Genomic DNA, 22,440 nt, shown 5'->3' with positions numbered 1-22,440 from the left:
GCTAAGTGGTTAATAATCATCGCCATTAACCACAGCACAACCCTATAACATAATTACTATTGCCCTACCCAGCAAGTTACAAAACACAGATTCAAAGAGGGTTGAAACTCAGAACTCTCAGACTTCACATACAATTCTTTTTCTTACATCAGGCAGCCTTTAAACTACAAGGCATGATGCAAGTTTCAGGGATCTGGTTGAAGACAGTGAGAATGTTGAAACAGCGAGTGGGCGGACAAGCCAGGCCAGGAGGAGAGAAGTTGTCAATAGCCCCCTACAACAGCTGAGGGAAGCTCAACTGTAAACAGCCAGGCATGTAAACCATTGGTTGTCCTCTGCTTTCTGTGGCTGGGGGTAAACCAGAGGTAGTCTTTCTGCAAAAATGAGTCCAACAAACTGACCATAGTAGGTCTCACTTGATCCCTTTGCAGGATCATCATGACACAATAGTTATGTGTGCATGAGTAGGGTAGAAAACTACAGGAAGAGACTGGTCAGGTTGAGTGTGTTCATGGGCTACACCGATCTTAAACTTTTTGAGTGCCTCTAATGGTGTGTCACATGATAAGTTCTGAGCCATACACAAACAGCTTTTTAATTATATAAAGAGCACTGTGATTAAAAAAAAAGTAGACATCTGACTGAATGGTCAAGATGCCATATAAGATACACGTCAGAGCACTGGGAATCAGCAGCGAATCCTAATTCCAGTTTCCTGCCTCCGCAGAGCTGTGGAGACAGAGGGGACGATTCAGTGAGTCAGTTCCCAGCATTTATGTGGGAGACCAGAACTGAGTGCTCAACTCCTGACTTTGACCTGACCCAATCACAGTCACTGTAGACATCTAGGCAGTGAACTGGTGGATAAGAACTCTCTTGTGCCTCCTCTTTCTCTTTTTCCTGCCCTGCCTCTCTCTCCCCCTCTCTATGTGTGTGTGTGTGCATGTGTGTATGTCTCACTCTTTCAAATAAAATAGATGAATAAATTTTTTTAAAAACTTTTTGCTAGCATAAGAGGTTTCAAAAACTCATTATACTAATATGCACTTCTTTAATTAAGCTGATTGAGCATTTTTCAAGTGCTTCATGACATTACGGGAATCACCTTTTCCTGTTCATTCTTCATCTTTCATAAAATACTAACGCTGGGAGAAAGGCCATTGATCCTACTGTCCAGCCCCTGAATTTATCACCAGAATCAATGAAGGGCGAGAAGCAGCTAAGTGAGGTCCAGCCAGGTGGGAGCAGTAACCTCACCAACCAGAGCTGCCATTTTGCTGACTTTATACATTGTCCTACCGTCTTTGCTTAGTAGACAAATTAATATCTACACTTTATCTCAATATCCCACTGTCTTCTCCACCAAGTTGTCTGCAGGTAGTTTCTTCAAAGAAAGATGGAAGTTCTTTAGAACCAACTGAAGGTAAGTCACAGCCACATTAGAAGGTCCACTGGTGAAAAAAGTGAGGCTGGACTCAGTGGATAACTGCTGCTCAGCCTGTGCCCCATACAGCTCACCACGCTCAGCATCTGGCCAGGTCTGTCACTCAACCCTGCATGACCAGGACTTGGTCCTTGAAAAGACAAGACACAGTTGCTGATAAAAGGAAAATATCCCGAAAGCACATTCTGCTCAGCTCTCATCAAACCAAGGCTTCCAAAGACCTGCTTCATGCTAATTGCTTTGGCCATGGTGGAGACATAAAGCCTCAGTCATGGATGCCCACTTGCTGGAGTTACTCGGAAGCATGCCCTACCTGATGAGAAGCCCACTGCTCACCCAGTGTCTTTACTCTTCCAGGACAGGGAACTGGGTAACTCTTAGCAGCAACCTCCTTCCTGAACTGAGAGTAGGTCCAGGTAGAGCCCAGTGAGCTCCTGGTTTTCCAACTAGTTTCTGCTATGGTAGCTATAATTCCACAACTGTCTGAGCTAAGGATCACATTCTTTCAGTGTCTTTGTCTCTCTTCCTTTTATCTCCTATCCCAAAATGTAGTTCTCCCATGCACACTTGGTTTTCATAGCTCTCTAAGCTAAGGTTCCAATTCTTTCCCACCTTTCCTTCCTTCAAAAGACAAACCGATGGAGAGAGAGAGAGAGAGAGAGAGAGAGAGAGAGACAGCGAGAGAGAGATCTTCAATTCCCTTCCTCTGGTTTATTTCCGACATGTTCATAACAGCTGGGGATGGGCAGGTTAGTTAGGAGCCAAGAACTCCATTTGGGTCTCCCACAAGGATGGCAGGGACCCAAGTACTAGGGAGCTGGATTGGAAGCAGAGGAGCAACATCAAACCCAATATTCTAATAAAGGTTGTTGCTACCCCAAATAGCTGGTCAAGCTACTGTGCCTCAATAACTACCCCTTTTCTTCTCCCCTCCTTAAATCCATCCCTCCTCATTCTCCTTCCTTCCTTCCTTCCTTTCTTCCTTTCTCTCCTGTACCACAATCCCCTAACCCTGATCCTCCTGCTATACCTCACTTTAGTAGGCATCAATTCTTAATACCAAGCTTAACTATACAGAAGAAACAGCTCAAAGGTATTATCTCACATTGTTACCCACATCATTCTTCAAAATGCTCAACAAAATTCTCATTTTCCACTACCATTCTGAAGACCACATGTGTATCTATGTATATTTACCAAATCTACAGAGGGGTAAGGCAACATTTCCTTGTTGTTTTTGTTTGAATTTCTTTCACAACAAATGAGAATGAATGTATTTTTACATATTTATTACAGCTTTAGAGTATATATTCATATTGTTTTACTCACTTCTTAATGTTTTCATTTTCTCTTTAGAAATATTCTTTCCACAATAACATTTTCCTGTTTTAATGTTGTCTATATTTTCGTAGCTTGTCTTTTGCCTCCTTTTTTTCTGTTAGTAGTGATAAACATAATTAAGAGAGCACAAGTAACTAAATTAGTGGTTTTTCTTCCACAAATAATACATTGCTTTTATCTATTGCATCTTTACATTCATTTAACGCTTGCTAGGAGGGATCACTGGTCTTGTTCCGAGACTCCCTGGCCGTGCCAGGCTGAGCTGCAGATGCCCTTGGCTTGCATCCAGAGCTACAGCCATGAACCCCGATGTTCCACTCTCCATGAGGCTTTGTGTGCATCGTTTCTCCTGGCCAAATGGCTGAATTGCCCTCAGTTCGCCATTCCTCACTTCCGGCAACCTTGTTCACAAACTTATTAGTGTCTCATTTCCAGTATCAACTCCACTATGAAACTGTCCAGGCCAACATTTCACTCTACAACCTCAGCTGGGCTTTGCTCTTGCTGTGAAGGTTTCAGGGTTATGCAGCTGCCTGCTGGTGTGGCTGCATCTTAAGAGCACAGACACTACTGCCTCCTAGTATCTGGGTTCCAAACCTGGCACACAATAGACACTTGGTAAACTCTGGATTGAAAGAACAAGGCAGGCCTGACCGATAAACTGCACCAATCACGTAACAGTTGTCATTCCCCCTACACACACACACACACTTAGTGCCTACATCAGCTTGGGGCATATGGTAGCTCCTCCATAAATATACATGTCATGAAAGTAGAAGGGAGGAAGGAAGGAAAGGAATGTGGGGCCAGGCAGGGAAGGGGGGAACACAGAGGAAGGAAGGAGCTGCAGCATCTGTGGCAAAGTCTCCTGAGGATCGTGTATGAATAAAGATGTAGCTTTTCTACCACCCACTAAATCATGCTCCCAGGACTGGAAATCCTAGTGACTGACAGCCAAGGAAACACATTACTTTTCTGGGTCAAAACAACTCCTGTGATTTCAAAATTCACTTGATGCAACTGTCTAATTGTTACAGGCGAGGTTATTAGTCCTGGTGTAACTGCTTTACTTTAGCCGTGCTTATTTTCTCGTTCCCTAATTGATTTCTCATCCGCTTATAATTTTATCTCTATGAGATAAAGGTATAGGCTGGAAAAAAAATTCAGAGCCAAAAATTGCAAATGAAGAAGTGGAAAAATGCACATTAGTCATGCAATGCTGATAGGTGATATGGTGGGGGGGGGGACACTCATCTATTTTACTTGGGGAATGGTTATCAGCCCCATGTCAGGTTGGCATAATGCTGTGGAGTGCAGGATCATAGTAGGCATTGGGGACCCGGGAGTCCAGCCATCACCATCCAGGGTCTGAGATCCAAGGCCAAGAAGGTTGACAGAGCCTGAGTCAACAACTGTAGCAGGAAAAACAGTGCAGCCCTATGTGGTATTAATCAAAGATGGCAAGAGCAATGTCTCTTGAAACACTTTCTTCTTGGTTTGCTTTGTTATGGTAGAGGCTGGAGGTTCCAACTTGGATTCGTTTCCCTCTTTTTGCCATTCATGAACTCATCCACAACATTGCCCTTGGTATGTAACTGATTCAGGAAGGGCTACAGGACCCAATTCTGGCCACTGGAATGGAAACTGCTTCTTCTTCTGGTATTTCACATGAATAATTACCAAAAAGAGAACTTATGTTGAAGCAATTTGTGTGTATTAAGCATGTATTATGTCATGTCCAAGACTATGTTAGCTGACAGAGCTCATGAGACAAAGAATGCCAGATGATTTATGGAGGGACAGAGCCCCTTGGCAGAGCCCAACACGACTAACCCCTCGTGATCAGGCCCTCCATGGGCACCTGAGGGAGTAGTGGGCCATATGAGTCCTGTTTCCATGGCAGGATTTCTAAGCCAGAGTGCATGGGATACCCCCGCATCACGTTTTCTCTGACTGCAGTCATTTTACTAAGAGGGAATAAAAATTCAAGGACAACTGGGTCATTCGACATTCCCCTGATTGTCACCATTTCCCGCCCAGTCTAGTGCAATAGCTTCTTTTCATTTTCTACCTTTTAAGTTGTTGCTCTACATACTAGCCAGAGTTACCATTTGGTGTGGAAAAGTACTACGCATCCAAAAGACAATAAAATCAGTAATAAAAATCCTCCTCCTCCCACTTGCTCTCAGCTATTCCTTTAGAATTACCACTGCTAAGAATTTCTTGTACAGCCTGCCAATTCCGTCACATCCCTATAATTTTATGTAGTTTTTGCACAAATGCAAACAAATTATTCATTATGAACAATGTTTGATCTTAAAAAAAAAGGAATGATGAATCATTTCTCTTTCCTGCTTGGAGTTCCTCAGTAGGCTCCTATTGTTTCAGGATAAAGTTGAAAACCTTTCACCCACCCCACAAGGCCATGCAAGAACTAGTCACCACTTCACTTTCTGTCACCTTGGGCTAAGTAAACTTCCTTATTCTCCAAGCTTTAGCCAGCTTGGCTTTCTCTGTGTTCTTCAAATATGCCACACTCCCTCTTGCCTCAGAACCTTTGCACACAATTTCCCCTTGGCTTACATGATTAACTTAAGTATTGATAAATTATTTTTAATTTTTATGCTTAGCATATTTTAAGTAACACAGTAATTATACATAGTTATGGAGTAGTACGCTGTGACATTTCAATCACATGATGTATAACGATAAGGGATCAAGGTAACCAACATACCTGTCACTTCAGAATTGATCATTCCTTCATGTTAGTGACATACAAAATGCTTTCAGTTAATTATTTGAGAAAAACTTTCAATCCCTCAGATCTCATCCAAAACATATGGGACGCCTTTCTGGAGTCCAAAGCACAGCAAAGCCCCTTCAATGTCCTTTGCATGTTTTCTTCACAGCCCATTGCTCTTTCACTCGCATATCCTATGTGTATCCTCAATTTATTATTATCTATTTAGCAAATAAATGTTTGCTGTACATGGCTAGGATCTGGTAGGTTTGACTATTACAGTACATGTAATAGGTCAGAAGGTTCCCAGAGTGAACAAGTGAAGGAAACCAAGGCTGTGTCTGGCTGATCATTGCAAAATCTGAATTAGACTAGAGAGTTTTAGGGAAGGGGCACTCTCCACAATCTGGGTAACCCTTTACCTTTCAGATTTCCAGAAATCTTCCAGAAGAGCTGAACTGATGGTGGGAGTGGAGATAAATCACACATATGCAAGAAGTCACCCCCAACACAAAGAGGCTTCTTTTTCCTTCAATCTGCTCTGTTTCTTAATCTTCAAGATATGGTTGCCACAATCAGGACTCAGTTTGATTGGTGCTATACCAGCACAAAGTTCACAAGGAAGAGGGTGCTAAGTATGGCCAGGAACAGGGTAATTCGAAAAAGTTCTGCAGTTAATGGTGTGTGGAGAATGAATTTTAAAAAGGATGAAAATGCATTCCAAGGGGAGATCAAACACAGAGGAAAAGTTCTGGAAGAGACATTCACTGTCTCCTGCATGGTACACCTGACTTTAGGTGGCCTGCTTCTGTGGGATAAGCAGACCAGCACAGGGGAAAGGTGTTCCCAGGGACAGGGGAGTACAGGAAATAGGATATTGCTGAGTGGGGTAAGGACCTGAAAAGAATACAACAGGAGCCTGTCTGCTCTGGCCAGAGAGACTGGATATCACCATGTGGAAATTTGGCTTCAAGTCAGGGGAATGGTAAGCCAGGGTTCCCTGATTTGCAGTCAGAATGAGAAGTCAGGAATTTTCTATCATCTACAAGATGGGATTTCAAGCCATGGTTCTCTGTCCCAGAATTCCAGCTCCCTAGGTGCCAAGGGATTCAGAGACAGCAGCTCAATGAGGATGCTAAAAAAAATCACAACAATGATTAGGCATGACATTATCCACCAAGTTTGGAATGAGAGATCAGCATGGCTCCTGAGCTTGGATGACATAAAATGCACGGAGTGTCCTGCATTGTTATGTTTGGTTAGCACAGAATTTCAGCTGCAGACAGATGGCAGTGATGCTTGCACAATAAGATGAATACACTTAATGCTGCAGAAATGTACAATTAAAAATGGCTAACACAGCAACTTCAAAGAAGTCATCAAAACATACCACTACAATATGGCAAAATACATTTTGCTACAACTAAACAAGTTATCCAAATAAATTTAAAGAGACTGTGGGGGGTCTGAATGAATACTGGAGGGTAGAGACAGAGAGGAAGAGGCAGGGAATGGTCTATCTGAAGGGACAATTCTCAGACAGAGCTGATGGATGAGCCGAAGGATGTGGGAAACAGGACGAGTGTTGTGGAGGTCTTGCTGATGCATCGCTGCTGCACACTAAGAAGTTGTGCCTGGTTTGGGCAGTGAAGCGTTAGAGGCCCTGGAGCTGGTGGGTGTTCTCCCAGCTAACAATAAAATTGATGCTGGTTCCCTACTCACTTGACAAATCCTAACAGAACAAAAGGGCCCAGATTTCTGTTGCAGAGAATCCTTTTTCACTTTTCCACTATGTATAGAGTTGATGTCCAATAAACATTTGCATTACTGACCAATTCAATATTAGGGTTTAACTTGTCACACACCAGGAACATTTCCAGGTAATAGTAACCTTGCTTTGTATTTCACTGACCTGGAAAGCAAGGCGAACATTGAACAGAAGAAGAAGAGGCTAATAACTCTTATATAATGGAGGCAGACAAACTCCAGAAAACCCCTGGGTAAGTATATGAGAAGGAAGGGAAATTTCAAAAAATCTTGGGCTTTCCTGGATCACTCAGCAGGGCTTGCTCAACAAGAATGGGAAACGACAATTGAACAGAGGATTTTTAACAAGGTCCTTAGTTAACTTATAGTCTGAAGATCATTGAAAGTAATTAGTGCTTTGTCAGCTACTGTAAATTGAAGCTTGAATTTTACTTTAAAAAAAAAAAACTTATAATCTCAAAAGGAGAGACTGTGCTATTTTAAAATTAAGCAACATTTTGTCCTGAAGTATTAAATTGAGGTCTTTAATAAATTTAACACATCAAATAAAATGAAAAATGGAATGGGGGAGCCATTGCAATGCTATGGATTAAGCTGTGACCTAAGACATTCATATCCATATCTAGAGTACTAATCTGAGATTCATGTGCTCATGGCCCAGCAGTTTGGCTCCTGCAAACACACAGGAGATCCAGATGCAGCCACTGGCTCCTAGCTTCAGCTTGGCCCAACCATGGCTGTCGGGAGCATTTGAGAAGTGAACCAGCAGATGGAAGATTCCTGTCCTTCTATCTCTCCCTCTGTCACTCTATGTTTCAAACAGATGAGGAAAAAAATGTGAAAGGGGGAAATAGGTTTTTATGTTTGCCAAAAGACACTTAGTATACAGAATTTACTAACGGCCGTGAGTCAAGCACAGAATACATAGTGGAAGAGTGGATGTAATAGGAGGCTAAATGGTGGCAAAAAGACAAGAAAAAAAATCTGGCCTGGCCATTAAGATGCCCATGTCCCAGACCCAACAGCCAGTCTCTGATTCCAAGACATAACTGTTCTCCCTACCATCTGGGATTTCCTTAAGGAAAACATTTTGATTCCCCAGCTGTTAACCTCCTCACTTTAGAATGAAGTCGCTCCACTGAGATGATCGTTGTGGTCACTGTGAGTTTCTGTAAGGAAAGGGGGAAAGTTTGGCTGAGAGATTCCCCTGCATCCAACTAAGCGAGAGTGGTTCTCTCTCTCTGTTTTCACACTCCAGTCCTGCCAGTCTTGTTAATACTCCCTTTGATTTTTTCTGCAGTGTCATCTACGGCATTGTGATTCGAACGATTTGGGTTAAAAGCAAAGCTCGCGACAGTGTGATTTCCAACTGCTCAGGTAAGTCTGTCATCTGCATTTCGCAATGGATTATCCCGTTTCCCCCAGCAAACATCAGCTGGATATACAAACCTGTAACATGATTGTTGATGTGTATGTGTGTGTGTATGTATGTGTGTGTGTTGGAAGGAAAGATCACATCACCAAACAAGAAGCTAGAGAATTCAGGGGTGGGGCTCCTCCTTTTCTGTTTTGCTTCGAGATTATTTACATGAAAGACTGTGTTACAGAGAGAGGAGGAAATAGAGGAAAATCTTTCATCTGCTGTTTTACTACCTAAATGGCTACAACATCTGAAACTTGGCCAGACAGAAACCAGGAGCCAGGAATTCCATCTGAGGCTCCTAAATGGGTGTCAAGGGTCTAAAATCTTGAACCTTCTTCTACCACTTTCCCAAGCATGGTAGCAGAAAGTAAACAATAAGGACTCAAACTTGTGCCCATATGGGTTGCTGGTATTGCAGGCAGAGCTTAACTCATTGCATCACAAAGCTGTTCTCTTCTTTCTTTTTTAAACATTTATTTATGAAAGACAGTTATAGAGAGAGGGGAAGAAAGATAGAGAAAAAGAGAGAGACTCTTTCCTCCATTGGTTCACACCTGAGATGGCCACAATGGCCATGGCTATACCAGGCTGAAGCCAAGAGTGAGGAGCTTCATCCCGGGCTTCCACATGGGTAGTAGGGGCAAACTTTACTGCAACTGACTCAGTCAACTTGAGAAACCACAGCTAACCAAACCCTAAATATGACTTGGTAGAAGATTGGCTTCCAGTGTTGGTTACGTTAGATGATAAACTGGTTTCCTAGGCTGGTGGCTACAGTGTGTGGGTCAGAGTTCTACTTTTAGATGGATGGGCAACATGCATTCTATTCAGTCAGTCTCTCAGACAGACAATTCAGTGGTACAGAACAGCCAATGGCAGCTCTGACACCAGTCCTCTGTAGGTGTTAGCACCTGTAAGTCTATATGAGGCTTCAAAGTGGTGTTATCAACTTTCTTTTACAGGACAGAGAGGTTTCCAGGTTAAGCAACTTGCTTGTTCCTTCAGACAACATGGCACTAGCATGACAATCATATAAATAAACATAAGATTGTCCAAAATCCCATGTTTTCCACCCTAAATCAGGCTGCCTTCCAAAAGGAAGAACATTATTGAAAGAGAAATATTGAATGGTTCAAAAATGAGCTCAAAATCTAGGAAAATAAAATCCAAAACCCAAAAACCTTTAAAAAGTCAAATTCAGCTCTCTCTGGAGTCCTGCCATCAGGGTTCTCTCTTGCCATATCTTCTGAAGCTTCTGTCTTGCTGTGTTTAAAAGCACCAGAGGAGATGTGGCTGGTAGCGTTAGGGACAGCTTTCACAGAGAGCAGAGGAGAGAGGTGCCTGAGGGACTCCCTGCGCTTTCAGACTGAAGTCAGATTGGTTTAAACCTTTCTCCTGTGGTTTCCACCAGTTCCAGAGCCTGGACTGCCAACCCCTGCCTGTCCCACTGACACCCAGGCTCACTGGCTCACCTCCCAGGGCTGGCTCTTCTGTCCCCTCCACTCCTGACCCAGGAAGTCACAGCAGGCAGCCCAGCACCCTGGAGCCCATCACGGACCAGCGTGCACGGAGCAGACTTTGTTGGTGTGTTAGTGGGAAGAAGTTTCTACACTCTGCCAGCTATTCGCACCTGCTTTCTCAGAGGCTATCACCCATAGGGGCTGGGCGCCTGGCTCTCTCCACAGTCCCCCCATCTCTTCCTGCTGCTATACTCTCCAATCCCACTGATGTATGGCATTCCCATTACCCCTCTCCCAAAGTGGAATTGGTCACAGTCTGTTTTATTCCTTAATACACTCTTGTATCTCCATTACCCCTATTTGTTTTTTAGAGTCAATAGGTTTTATTACTATCAGTGACCTGCTTCTGAAATGAGGGCAGCTGGGAGTTTAAAAAGCTCATATATCTTCAGTATCTTATTCATACCTGGAGCTCACTTGATTTCCTGTCTGTCATAGCAGCCAGATAGCTCCAGGGCGGTCTGGTAAATAGGGTCCCTGGCAGCATTAGTGGACAGGGTTATTGCTCATCAGCAAAAACACATTAGCCTTGATTAGTGTGAGCAGGAGCTCACTTTGTAAACACTGGCTGCTAAACTCAAACCATCCTCTGGGTAAGGACGATTTTTCTTGCTGACAAATGCATCTGGGGTTTTTTGGGGTTTAAATTTTTTTTCTTTTTCTTTTTCTTTTTTTTGCATTCACAGGCTGACAGAAAGCAAAAAGAAAAACAAGTGTTTCAAACATGATCTAAAGTCTTTCCCATACATAAGTGTGCAGGGTGAGATGTAAAGCAATGTTTCCAGTTGTGTAAATTATCTTTCATAAACAAGCATGCTCTTGATGCTCAGGGCTGTTTACATCCATAAAATAAGATATTTACTGAACTTGGGGGAGGAGGTCAGGGAGACACCACCTCCAGAACAAAGTCTAATAAGAGAGCAGTTGGATGTAAGAGGGTCTGGCTCTTTACGACTTGGCAGCTGTAACGCAATCCAGACTGTCTTCAAGTTGCATGTTTCGAATGAAATCAGAAAGATGGTGAAAAAAAAACGTGGATGAAAACTGGGTTAGAGTCCTATTCCTTTTCTACCTTAATGAACTAAAGCTCATTAGTTAATCACACCAGCAACCGTGGATAAAATGATTTTTCTACAAGTAAGTGCGTTAACAAAAGATCTCAAGAAAATCAAAAGGCACACGTGAATGATTCTAACATACTAATGGAGAGTAAGATTATTATTATAATCACGTTCGCTCTCCTAACCGATCTACAAGTTAAGGCAATTTCAACCAAAAATGAATTAGAACATTTTTTGGAACTTGATGAGTATGTATTAAAATTTACATGGAGAGCTGGGTGTTTAGCACGGCATTGACGCTGCTGCTTGGGATGCCAGCTTCACATATCAGAGGGCCAAATCAGAGTCCCAGCTCCATCCTGACTGCAGCTCCTGCTTCTGTGCCCCCTGCAAGGGGCAGCAGGAGATGACTCAAGAACCTGGGTCGCTGCCACCTTACAGGGGAGACCCAGAACAAGTTCTCAGCTCTTGGGCTTCCATTTGACCTACCTGTTTGGACATATGATGAGCAAACTAGATAATCCAACATGGTAGCATAACTGCTATGAACTTTGGATCCAGCAGGAAAGATGACACAATGTCCACACAGCTAGGTGAGATGAGAGATTTTGCAAACCAACTGTGAACAGAGAGCTGCCCCCTCCTCCACTGTGCTGTGGGGAATGAACAGACAATGCACTGTGCAGTTTCAATGAAATGGAAAGTACTGCAAAGGCAGAGATGAAGTGTGTGCATGGGCCTGGCAACACGTGGGAAGCAAAGGACAAGAGAGTGTAGGCTGTGTTTGGATCACAGGGGAGTCATCGTGCTGCCAGGGTGGAGAAGAACCAAGCACAAATTCAGAGGACCTTAACTATCCTCCTGAGGAGTTTGAGCTGAATTCTGCAGGCAGCAGCAGGCCCTTGAAACAGGCCCTCATGCGCTCGTGTAGTGTGAGCACCGACTCGCTGGAGGGGACAAACCAACCTCAGGAATAAGACAAATGGGGACATTTTAGGTGCAAGCAACCCAAACTGCTAATTATATTTGATTCCTATTTCCAAAGACTAACCTACAAGGCCACTGTTAGGGACTGGGGGAGTTTTCAGTGACTCGTAGAACCTTAGTGTTGTAAGCAGGCAAATGCTTGTGAAGCATTCACGGCAGCAATTTTAGCTGGGGCCTTCCTAGGAAATTCTCGCAAGATGTGGTCACATTTTTGTTGATCACAACAGTGAGTCTACAGGTACTCCTAGCATTGAGTAGGTAGAGGGCAGGGACAGAGCTAGGCAGCCAGTGCACAGGACAGACTCTTTCAGCAAAGAACGGTGTCATCCAGAATGCAGAAGGTGTTCTGGGGAGAAATCCTGGTGTCTAGGCTAACACCTGGGTGGAGGACACAAGCTATGAGATTGGTCTCAATACCCTCTCCCTGATCTACCGCTGAGAGGCTGCGTAACCTTAGCAAGTTGCCTAGCATCCCCAGCCTCAGTTTCCCCATGTAGAAACTGAAGTGTAGAACTCCCAACTCACAGAGTTAGTTCAAAAATTCAAACAAAATACTGTATTCAAGGATTCACAACCCATGCTGAGACAGTTGGGACGAATGAAGGTTTTCCATGATTTCAGGAGGGATATGCCTTTTGGAAAAGGAACAGAAGGCATTAGTAACATAGATCTTCTATTACACAATGTAGCTAACTATAAGGGAATTCTACACACCACAAAATTATAGGGGTAGAATTATCCCCACAGGGGCCTGGGAGAGAAGACAGCAAAGCCAATTATGCCCTTTCAAAAGGTGCCCAGTTGCTAGCAATAGGGAACAGTCAGCCCCTAAACAGTATTGGCTCTGAAGGCTTAGTGGCTCTTTCAGAAAAGTTTTTGAGAGTGACATTTGTACTCTGAAATCTGTTTAAGATAGAAACTCTCAATGCTTTCCATGGGGCACCTGGGTGACAATATAATCAGCCACCTGCCAGTGGATCTCCCAAGGAGATCAGCCAGGAGCCCCTTTAATCTGACCACGCCAGGAAATGCAAAGCCTCAGGCTTCTAAAGATGGCTCTTCAAAGAGAGCTGAGCTACAGAATGCCAGTAATTCGCCTTTATTGGGAGATAAAAGGATTATTTCTACTCAGGCCTTGGCGCTGAGCTCTAGTGAAAAGCAGTAAAATCCAGCTGTCACTGTGCCTTAGTGGTCTGCCTGGCCTGGGGGTGGCAGGTCCCTTAGACATAGGCCTCCAGGAAGCACGGGACTTGGGCTGCTTTTGTTCTGGGGTGCCTCGGTTCCCCTTGGTTTTCAGTGGAGGATAAGTTTAACTCTGGGTGGCGAGGGGTGATGGGAGAGTGGGAACCAGCAGGTGGAGTGTGAGGGTTTCCAGGTCTGTTCTACAGTGGTGCATGTAACTTGTTAGAAAGCAGCAAGTCTGACTGGCAATATTTCAAAAACAAACATGGTACACACATATGGGAAAACTTTGTGTGCTTTGGGTTGATTTAAAGAATTAGATTTTTTAGCAGCTTTTCCTGACCTTTGCAATAGTTGAAATGCATCTTGAATCAATGGCAGCATCTTTATCTACCTCTATGACCTAAATACACCCCCAAACTCAAGAGTTAAATATTTTCAGTGTCTCAGGTCTCTTTGTTTTGAGATCTAGCGGACTGTGTTTTGCCTGTCTAATCAACCTTTGCCCTACCACTATTTCATCACCAACGAAAGCTTGGTACCAATTCACTCAACGAATAGGTATGATGCTCTCAACTTGTTTCTAGGATACAAGATCAGGGGAAAAGACAAAGCTGCTTGTCCTCACTGAGCTTACGTTCCAACAGGGCCTTGTATTCACTCTGTGATATAAATTCACTTTTATATCCAGGCTCTTATTTTGGGACAGTTTTTCTTTAGCCTTGGCTGGTGCTACCACTGAGAATTAATTTCTGAGTTAGAGGAATGAATTGATCTGGGGCAACTGCTCTAAGAAAATTATTTTCCCAGGTTGCTGAATGTGGGTCTCAGCGTAGCCTGGGGCTCAGAGAACAGCAGTGCATGCCAAAAGCCTCAGTCCCTCTGTTGTCACATGGTCTAGTTCCAGCTACAACTAGCTGCAGTTCAAACCATCTGACCAACTCCCCTGAGAGAATACAGGCATCCCATAGCAATGGTTTTTAGTATTAATTACGCAAACTGAGCAGTTTCCAGCCTAGAGCTGTCTTTGCGTCAAGTGCTTGCGAAGAACCTCCTGGACGCAGTGGGCAGTAAGTGATGCTGTCGGCAAGAAAACTATGGGTGTGATCCCCAGTGTTCCCCTCAGCATGAACATAAATTGTGGCATCACAAGCACTTCATTTTACCATCCCCCTATTATATCTACAGATGGAAAACTGTGTACCAGCTACAACCGAGGACTCATCTCAAAGGCAAAAATTAAGGCCATCAAGTATAGCGTCGTCATTATTCTTGGTAAGCGACATCCCTCCCTCTGTTCCAGAACTGTGTGAACATTCCACAGACTAATTTGTACCTAGTGGCAGAAAGCCCACACAAGAAGTGAATCTGTCTACAGGCACCTTTGTGGAAAGGTGCCTTTTTGGAAAGGAAGGTGTGGCATTTACCAGCCTGTCTGTGGCTCCTTTAAGAGTGAACTCTTGGTTCTTAATCCCTCTCCTTATGAATTTAGCTGCTCACCAAGATTATTGATTGGTTAACTTGGAGAAAATCAGATTAGGACCTCCCCACTTAAACAGATGCTTACATGGTCCTGAAGACTCAGTGGCTTCTTTGACAACACACTTTTTCGCATGACTGACGTTCATGAGCAAAGACAAGACATAAATGGCATTCCATTTCTTCTGGATATTTAATTTCAAGGTCCCTGCTAGTCTGTCCTTCACCCCCTGTCACTGCCTTCTCTGCTTCCTTCCTCACCAGTATGCACTCTTGCTGAACCCCTTAATTCTCAGATTATTGCCTGCCTTACTCACTTACCTCATCTTGTTCCCCAACAACGCCACCTGCCCAAGACCTCTTTCACAAATCTTTGCAAAATAGTCCTTCTCTAATCTTGCCCTATCTCACTTTTTTTTTTTTATCGCTCCTACTTCTACATGACACCTTAGGATATATATTGATTTTTTCTATTGTCTATCTCTCCTGCTGGAATATCAAATCCATGGCAACTGTAACCCTGCTCTTGTCCTACTTACACCATTATTTCCAACATCTAAAGTAGGGTCATGCACACATGGCTTAATTAATATTAGTGAATGAAGGAATGGTTGAAGACATGTAAAAGGCAAGCTTTTCCTTTTTCATTAACTCAGATATCCCCCTTCATGCCCCTCCGGCAGCTCTTGAAAGCTCAGAGTAAGTAGAGCTTTCACATTTACTGCATGTCAAATTACTAGAACCATCCATCTCCCCTTTCTGGAGTGCAACTGTGAAATGCCAAACAGACCACTTGCAGTGTGACTCAGCCAGCAGAATATTGGCAAAAAACAAGACTGCAGGCAGACAGAGCAAAAAGCAGCTACAACCCACCAGGGCTCTGAAGTAGATCAAAGACTCCTTTGCCTTCCCCATCAGAATCACAGATACACATTCCCTGGGTGTTGACCAGGAAATGCATGCTTATACATGTGTACCAGGGAAGGCATAGTCCTTTTAAACAGGGGCCATATGACAGTACCCTATGGGGTCCCTTCAGCCTTTAGGCAGGATACTTGCAGAAGGGTCAGCAAGTGTCAACTGCTCTATCAGAACAAAATAACCCTCTCTATAACAAGTATTAGTACTGCCCTTTCATCATCCTGAAATTAGCTGTATAAAAACACATAACACTGCATACTCACCATAATTCCTTAAAAAAAAAAAATCAACGTGTTTCCCAATAATACAAAGAAAGAATAGAAACAAAATAATTTATACTGAAACACTATTGGTTTTCATATGTAAACACTTGGGCACATGTGCACTTCAGGAATAAAGAAACAGATGCTTACAGTCAGATGTGTTTAACAGCTACAAATGAAGAGCAACACACTGTATTGAGACATATAAAAAGTATAAGCAATATAGCTATCAGTGGCTTACTTTCCTGAGCAGGCAGAAAAAAAAAACGTGGTAACGTCCTAAATTTTAGAAAGTAATCTTTCCTGCATTTACAAGAGAATTGCATTTCTGGAAAGTTCAGTTTTATGCATTTATACATAGCAGATTTCTAGACTGGGGTAAAGTACAAACACGCTTCTTTCCTATGTCAATGACTGTTTGGTATTCAAAGGATATATGAGGTATAGGACAAGTCTTTGCTGGCTTGGATGACTGTGCCAGGCAGGTCTGGCGTCTGTGAGACAACCAAGCCTCTTCTCCACACTTACAAATACAAACACACAAGCGGGTCAGGCAATTTTGCCCCTCAGTGCCCTAGAAACATTCTTTTGTTCCACTGTTGGGATGAACCACCTAGAGCCAGGATACATAGTGGATCTTAGGTTGAATTGGCCAAGATTTTAGGGAAATTCAGAAATCAGTTTCTCATTCCAAACTTCCCAGAAAGCTATTAAATACCCCCTGAACAGCTGTGGAAGAAGAGTGTTCCTCTTTCTTTGCCTGTAGATGTCAAAAGAAGCTAAACTTCTATCACTTCAAAGAAAAATCCTATGGGTAGAGCTGATGCTGTAAGAGAATAGGGAAGCACGCGTCCAGGCAGACAAGAGCATGCAGCTTTGTACATTAGTATAGGCTTTCCAAACAAATAAAATATAGCTGAGATAGATAGATAGATAGATAGATAGATAGATAGATAGATAGATAGATAGATAGATAGATAGATAGACAGACAGATATTATGAGAAAGTGAGATAGATAGAAAATAAACTGAGACTTATAAGAAATAAGTCTAGGCTTTCCAGAAAAAGCAGAAGAACAGGTTGGGCTGGATTAGGTAAATGCTGATTTATTAGCAGGAATTGGCTCATATTGTGAGGGTGAGCAGCCCCAAGACCTGCAGCTGGTGATCAGGAGACACAGAGAACAGAAGGTATATTTCCAGTCCAGGTCTGAGTCTGAGAACCAGGCAGGTTGGTGATGTACACTCCAATCTGAATCCAAAGATGAGGCAGAAGAGAGTCTCAGCCCAGTGAGTTCATCAGTTTTTGCCTTCTATCCACATCTTCAAACTGAACAAAAGCCACACCCACTGGAAAGGACAATCTACTCGACAGCAGATTTCTCATGCTACAGATTCAAACATTAATCTCATCTGAAAACACCCTTACAGATACATCCAGAAAAAAGCAATTTAACTAGACAACTGGGCACGTGAGGTCAAGCTGACACAGTAAATGAACCATCTTCAGATCACGTAATTTCCATTCATTTTCTTTGAAGATTTGGAATCAAACAGAATTGAAAGTCTCACACAACCACACAATCCAGTTGACTTGCAGAGGAGATTGGGTGGATGTTCTCAGTCAAGAAAAAAAAAATGGAGAACACTGTGATTTAACTGTGTTATGCTTTGAAAATGTTAAGATCTTTCCTGTTCCTTGCCACACTCTAAAACCAGAAGTTATTGTCCGGTGTTCTTCTCCAGAGCGTTTGTAAATATTTCAAGGATTCTATTGGGCTCTCCTCAGCACTCTACTGGGTGAAAAGCTGTTCCAAGCTTTCAGTAAATAAACCACAACATTGTCCAAAAAAAAAAAAAAATCAGCCCTTTCTGCACAGATAAACTGCAGGAAATCTACTTACTTTTAGAAATGTACCTGTAAGATGTGTACACATGTTAGTATACTCGCTGTCCCTGCTAACACACAACATACCCAGCTCTAACATTTCTGAGAGCTCCCAGGCGCCAAGGAACCCTCTGGTTGGGACTCCAGTCATGCTCAACCAGTAGGGGACCTCAGTCCAGGCCCACTGAGATGGTAATGACTCTCTCCTTCCCCAGCCTTCATCTGCTGCTGGAGTCCATATTTCCTCTTTGACATACTGGATAATTTCAATCTCCTCCCAGACACCAAGGAGCGTTTCTATGCCTCTGTGATCATCCAGAACTTGCCAGCCCTGAACAGTGCCATCAATCCTCTCATCTACTGTGTCTTCAGCAGCTCCATCTGTCTTCCTTTTGGGTAAGGGATGCTCTTCTTTGCACTACACACTGGCAACCATCACATCTAAATTCTAAAACTGTGGCAGCCTGCAGAGCCACCATTTAAGTATGAAATACTTGACAGTCAAAGGATTTCCACTAGTGTGATACATTCAAACACAGGCCTAGGCTACAGTTAATACTCTTTATGCTACAAAGTATCGCCTCCTACAGCAATCTCTATAGTTGTCATACATTGAGGTTTCTCTTTTGTTGGATTCTTATCTATAGGAAATTTATCAATGTAATCCTGAGTGACAGCAAGGCATCAAGTTTTACCATCATATACCTGGTTAATAAAATTAACACTCATGAGATTAAATGACGTGGCTGGAGTTATGTAACGAATCAGTAATGTGGTTGGAGTGAAATCCTGCCAACAACTACTGCTGACCTGCCATGTTTCGGCTGTTTTCCTGCAAAAGTCACAGTGGAATTCATGAGAGACAGAACAGTAGAATGTCTAAGCATTCGTTCAATGCTAGTGGCTGAGGTTCTGAGCCTCTCGTTGCTTGTTTGCCGCCGTGTATGACCATGTAAGACATTAAGTCATTTACCATCCGTAAACCTATTTCCTCATCCAAAAAATGGGGCTCACACTAAGCATCTAACTTTTGATGGATGATACCTAATTTGTGGGCTTTGATGAGAAGGTGAAGAAGGACTATGAGGATGGGAAAGAAATGTGAGGATGTTAAGTAGACATGCCCACAGGCTGGCGCATACAGGCTAATCCTCCACCTGCAGTGCCAGCATCCCATGTGGGCAATGGTTTGTGTCGTGGCTGCTCCACTTCCCATTCAGTTCCGTGCTTCTGGCCTGGGAAAGCAGAGGAAAACAGTTCAAGTCCTAAGGCCTCTGAACCCACGTGGGAGATCTAGAAGCTCTTGGCTACTAGCTTTGGATTGGTTCAACTCTAGCTGTTGCAGCCATTTGCAGAGTAAAACAGCAGATAGAAAAATCTCTAAGTCCGCCTTTCAAATTAAATAAATATTTAGAAAGAAATACATAGGGTCCAGCACTGTAGCCAAGTGGCTGAAGTCTTCACCTTGCACGTACCAGGATCCCATATGGGCACCGGTTCTAATCCCAGCAGCCCTACTTTTCATCCAGCCTTCTGCTTGTGGCCTGGAAAAGCAGTAGAGGATGGCCAAAAGCCTTGGGACCCTGCCCCGGCATGGGAGGCCCAGAAGAGGCTCTGGGTTCTTGGCTTCAAATTGGCACAGCTCCGGCCACTGCAGCCGCTTGGGGCAATCCTCTCCGTATATCTGACTTTCTAATAAAAATAAAAAATAAATCTTAAAAAAAAGAAAACAATACATAGAAGTGCCCAGTACAACTGTCAGATTTTTACTATATTCTCCATAGCCATTCTCTTTCGACATCTATGACTTCACCAGGTGAAATCACTGTCCTTTCCTACTTTGTTCTTTCTCTAGAAAGCGAAGGTCACAGGATTCCAGAATGACTTGCCGGGACAGAACTGAGAGGCAAGAGATGCAAATTCTTTCCAAGCCAGAATTTATCTAGATCCCAGAGCAGTGGCAATGCCTCACTAAACCCATCAGCTCGGCTGCGTCCCTGTCAGCTTGGGCATGTGCATGGAGCCTGAGTGGACTTCACCCTATTCTTGCGTTCCAAAGAGAATGTGTCACCTGCATTGACAAATATTGGCCAGTAGGAACTCCCAAACTATTCATGACAGCCAAAAAAGACTTCGCCTCTTCCTCACCATTGTGAGCCCTCCTTCCTACTGGTCAGCACCTGAATACAATGGACAGAGACATCACTGGCCCAGGCTCCTGGCTTGGGTGAACTGAGAAGACAGGCAAGCAGAGGCGATAAAAGAGACAGGGTGATACATTAGTTTTCTCATTACAATTCAAGGAGTAAATAAAAGACTTCACCAAGTCTTGATTTTTTTTTTCTTCCCGCTTTGGATTGTAGCTTTGGTGATTGTAGCCAAGATGCTTGTCCTTGTAATGCCAACAAATTCATTTCCAGGCATTGGCTCTTTGTACCTCCCCTGCAGATCGTCTGTTTTGCAGATGGATGTGTTGGCAGCAGTCAAGTTTGCACTCCCATTGTATCAACAACATTTCTTTTCTTTTGCTTTTTTTTTTAACCAAGAGAGAAACTGCTGGCCCCCTGGAACAAGATTGAAGTGGAGGCATATTTTCTCTGATAGGAAAAAAATTGTGCTGAAACGCTATGGGAACACTTGGCCTCCCATGCTGAGAGTTGAGACCCGGAGCTGGCACATCTTGGAGGATCTCTGCAGACCCCTCTTCTGCTTTTGAGGCTCGGGTCACTCAGAACTTCACTCCTCACACGGCAGGGGGTGTTCCCCCCCCCGCCCTGGGTAACCCAAGGAGCCCTCTCTCTGGTTGGGAGCTTAATTCCTGTGGCTTTTCCAGGCTGGGTGTTTCTATTCCCCACTTTTTATCCTTTTTTTGCATATTGCAGCCTTTGTCTAGCTAACACTCCATTTGGGAAGTGATGGTGGGGCTTGTTTTGACAGGACTGGAGTTTGATATTTATAAGCATAATCCATGTGAAATATGACTAACTGGCTTCTAGCCAATTTCTTCCATCAGGTTTTACCATAAGTGGAAATGGAATAATTTAATTTGATTATGTATACATCCCCACCCACAGTTCTGGGATGCATGTGAGCACCTTATTTTTAGCATCACATACATTCCTGACATTAAAATCTCCTTGGCAAAATCCTCCTTCCCAGAATTATTCAGTCTAATTCTCTCTCTCTCTTCCCCCTTCTCTCTCCTGCTAGTGGAGTCATTTAATTTTTCAGTATGTTTTAATTGCACTTCATTTGTCATTATGATATCAACTTAAAGTGCATGTTTAAGGTCACAGTGGTATTTTTGCCATAAACGGCTCTTCCAATGTAATTTAACCTTAGGAAATGTATCGTTGTGGGCAGAAATTGGACACCTCAGTAACCATCCCTCTGAGGAAATGCCCTCTGGGTTTGAGGGGTCTGATTAATTTGGTTTTACATGTACCTGACTGGGTTTGAACACTGCCTCCTCTTCAATTCACCAAAACTTGAGCATCCCTGGAAGCTCTCAGTGATTGGGAAGAGCTTTTCAACATTTCACTTTAAATCAAGATGTGCCACAGAAGACCCGTGGAATTGTTGCCAAAATAGCTGCCTGCACAGAAGCCAATTAACAGAGCAAAATCTGGCGGGCATCCTAGATGGCAAAACAGGAGGCCCAGGCTCTCCTGACAGCTGCTTTCCATCTCTGTCAAGTTCTGGTCTGCAAAAGACATCACATGTCTACCTCATCCATCAATCAATCCCTACTGTTAAGGAGACAGTGATGAGAGGGGCACTGTGTACTCAGGAATATGACTGGCACCACTACAGCCCTGATGCTGTGGTTCCTGAGTCCTGGCGGTCGGGAAGAGGAAGGGACTGCACAGGATAACCTGTCATGAATGGGAAATTGCATGTATTCCAGAATCCACCTCTGTATTTGTTTGACTTGCAGAAACATGATTTAAATATTATGTGAAACCAGTAATTATCAGTCCTAAGGCCTTGGATTAATCATTTTATGTATCTGGGTGTTGACTGTCTCATCTCCAAGATGGGGGACAAGAGGAGACCGGAGCAGGGGGTCTTGGAGGCTTCTTGCAAACACAGGCTATGATGGTCTCAACAGCATCCTCAGAGCGAGAGCTTCTGAAACCCTTTCCCCAGGGGATCAGTGAGTCAGTGCTGAGTCATTTGTGCCTTAGAAGTGTGACTTTCCCATCAATCACTGTGAGCTCATAAACATTATTACCCAATGCGAAATATAGCTTGAGGTCTCAGAGTTTAGGGCTATGATGCCACACCTGTAGCTTCTGATGCTCAGATGGGGTCAGAGACATTGGCAGAGTGATTTTAAGAAACACAGAGACTTATTTCTGCAATAAGATGTCACAAAATTCTGGTTACGTTATCACAAGGTTTCAGGGACAGGTGAGGATTTAG

General features: G+C 43.4%; 1 protein-coding gene across 2 annotated transcripts in view; it reads left to right on the top strand.

The window, feature by feature from the left end:
* The window catches only part of NPSR1 (neuropeptide S receptor 1), a 118,324-nt gene extending 98,363 nt beyond the window's left edge, over positions 1 to 19,961 (top strand). For both annotated transcript variants that reach the window (XM_040964968.1, XM_040964967.1), the window contains 4 exons: positions 8,593 to 8,669; positions 14,654 to 14,740; positions 18,231 to 18,411; positions 19,871 to 19,961. In XM_040964968.1, the coding sequence (XP_040820902.1) occupies positions 8,593 to 8,669; positions 14,654 to 14,740; positions 18,231 to 18,411; positions 19,871 to 19,961 (436 nt within the window). The remainder of the gene's footprint in view (positions 1 to 8,592; positions 8,670 to 14,653; positions 14,741 to 18,230; positions 18,412 to 19,870) is intronic.
* The last annotated feature ends 2,479 nt before the right edge of the window (positions 19,962 to 22,440 follow it).

The sequence above is a fragment of the Ochotona curzoniae genome, unplaced genomic scaffold, assembly GCF_017591425.1.
Source record: "Ochotona curzoniae isolate NIBS_2020 unplaced genomic scaffold, NIBS_Ocur_1.0 scaffold_3835, whole genome shotgun sequence".
Lineage (NCBI taxonomy): Eukaryota > Metazoa > Chordata > Mammalia > Lagomorpha > Ochotonidae > Ochotona > Ochotona curzoniae.
This window is presented reverse-complemented; position numbering and strand designations above follow the sequence as displayed.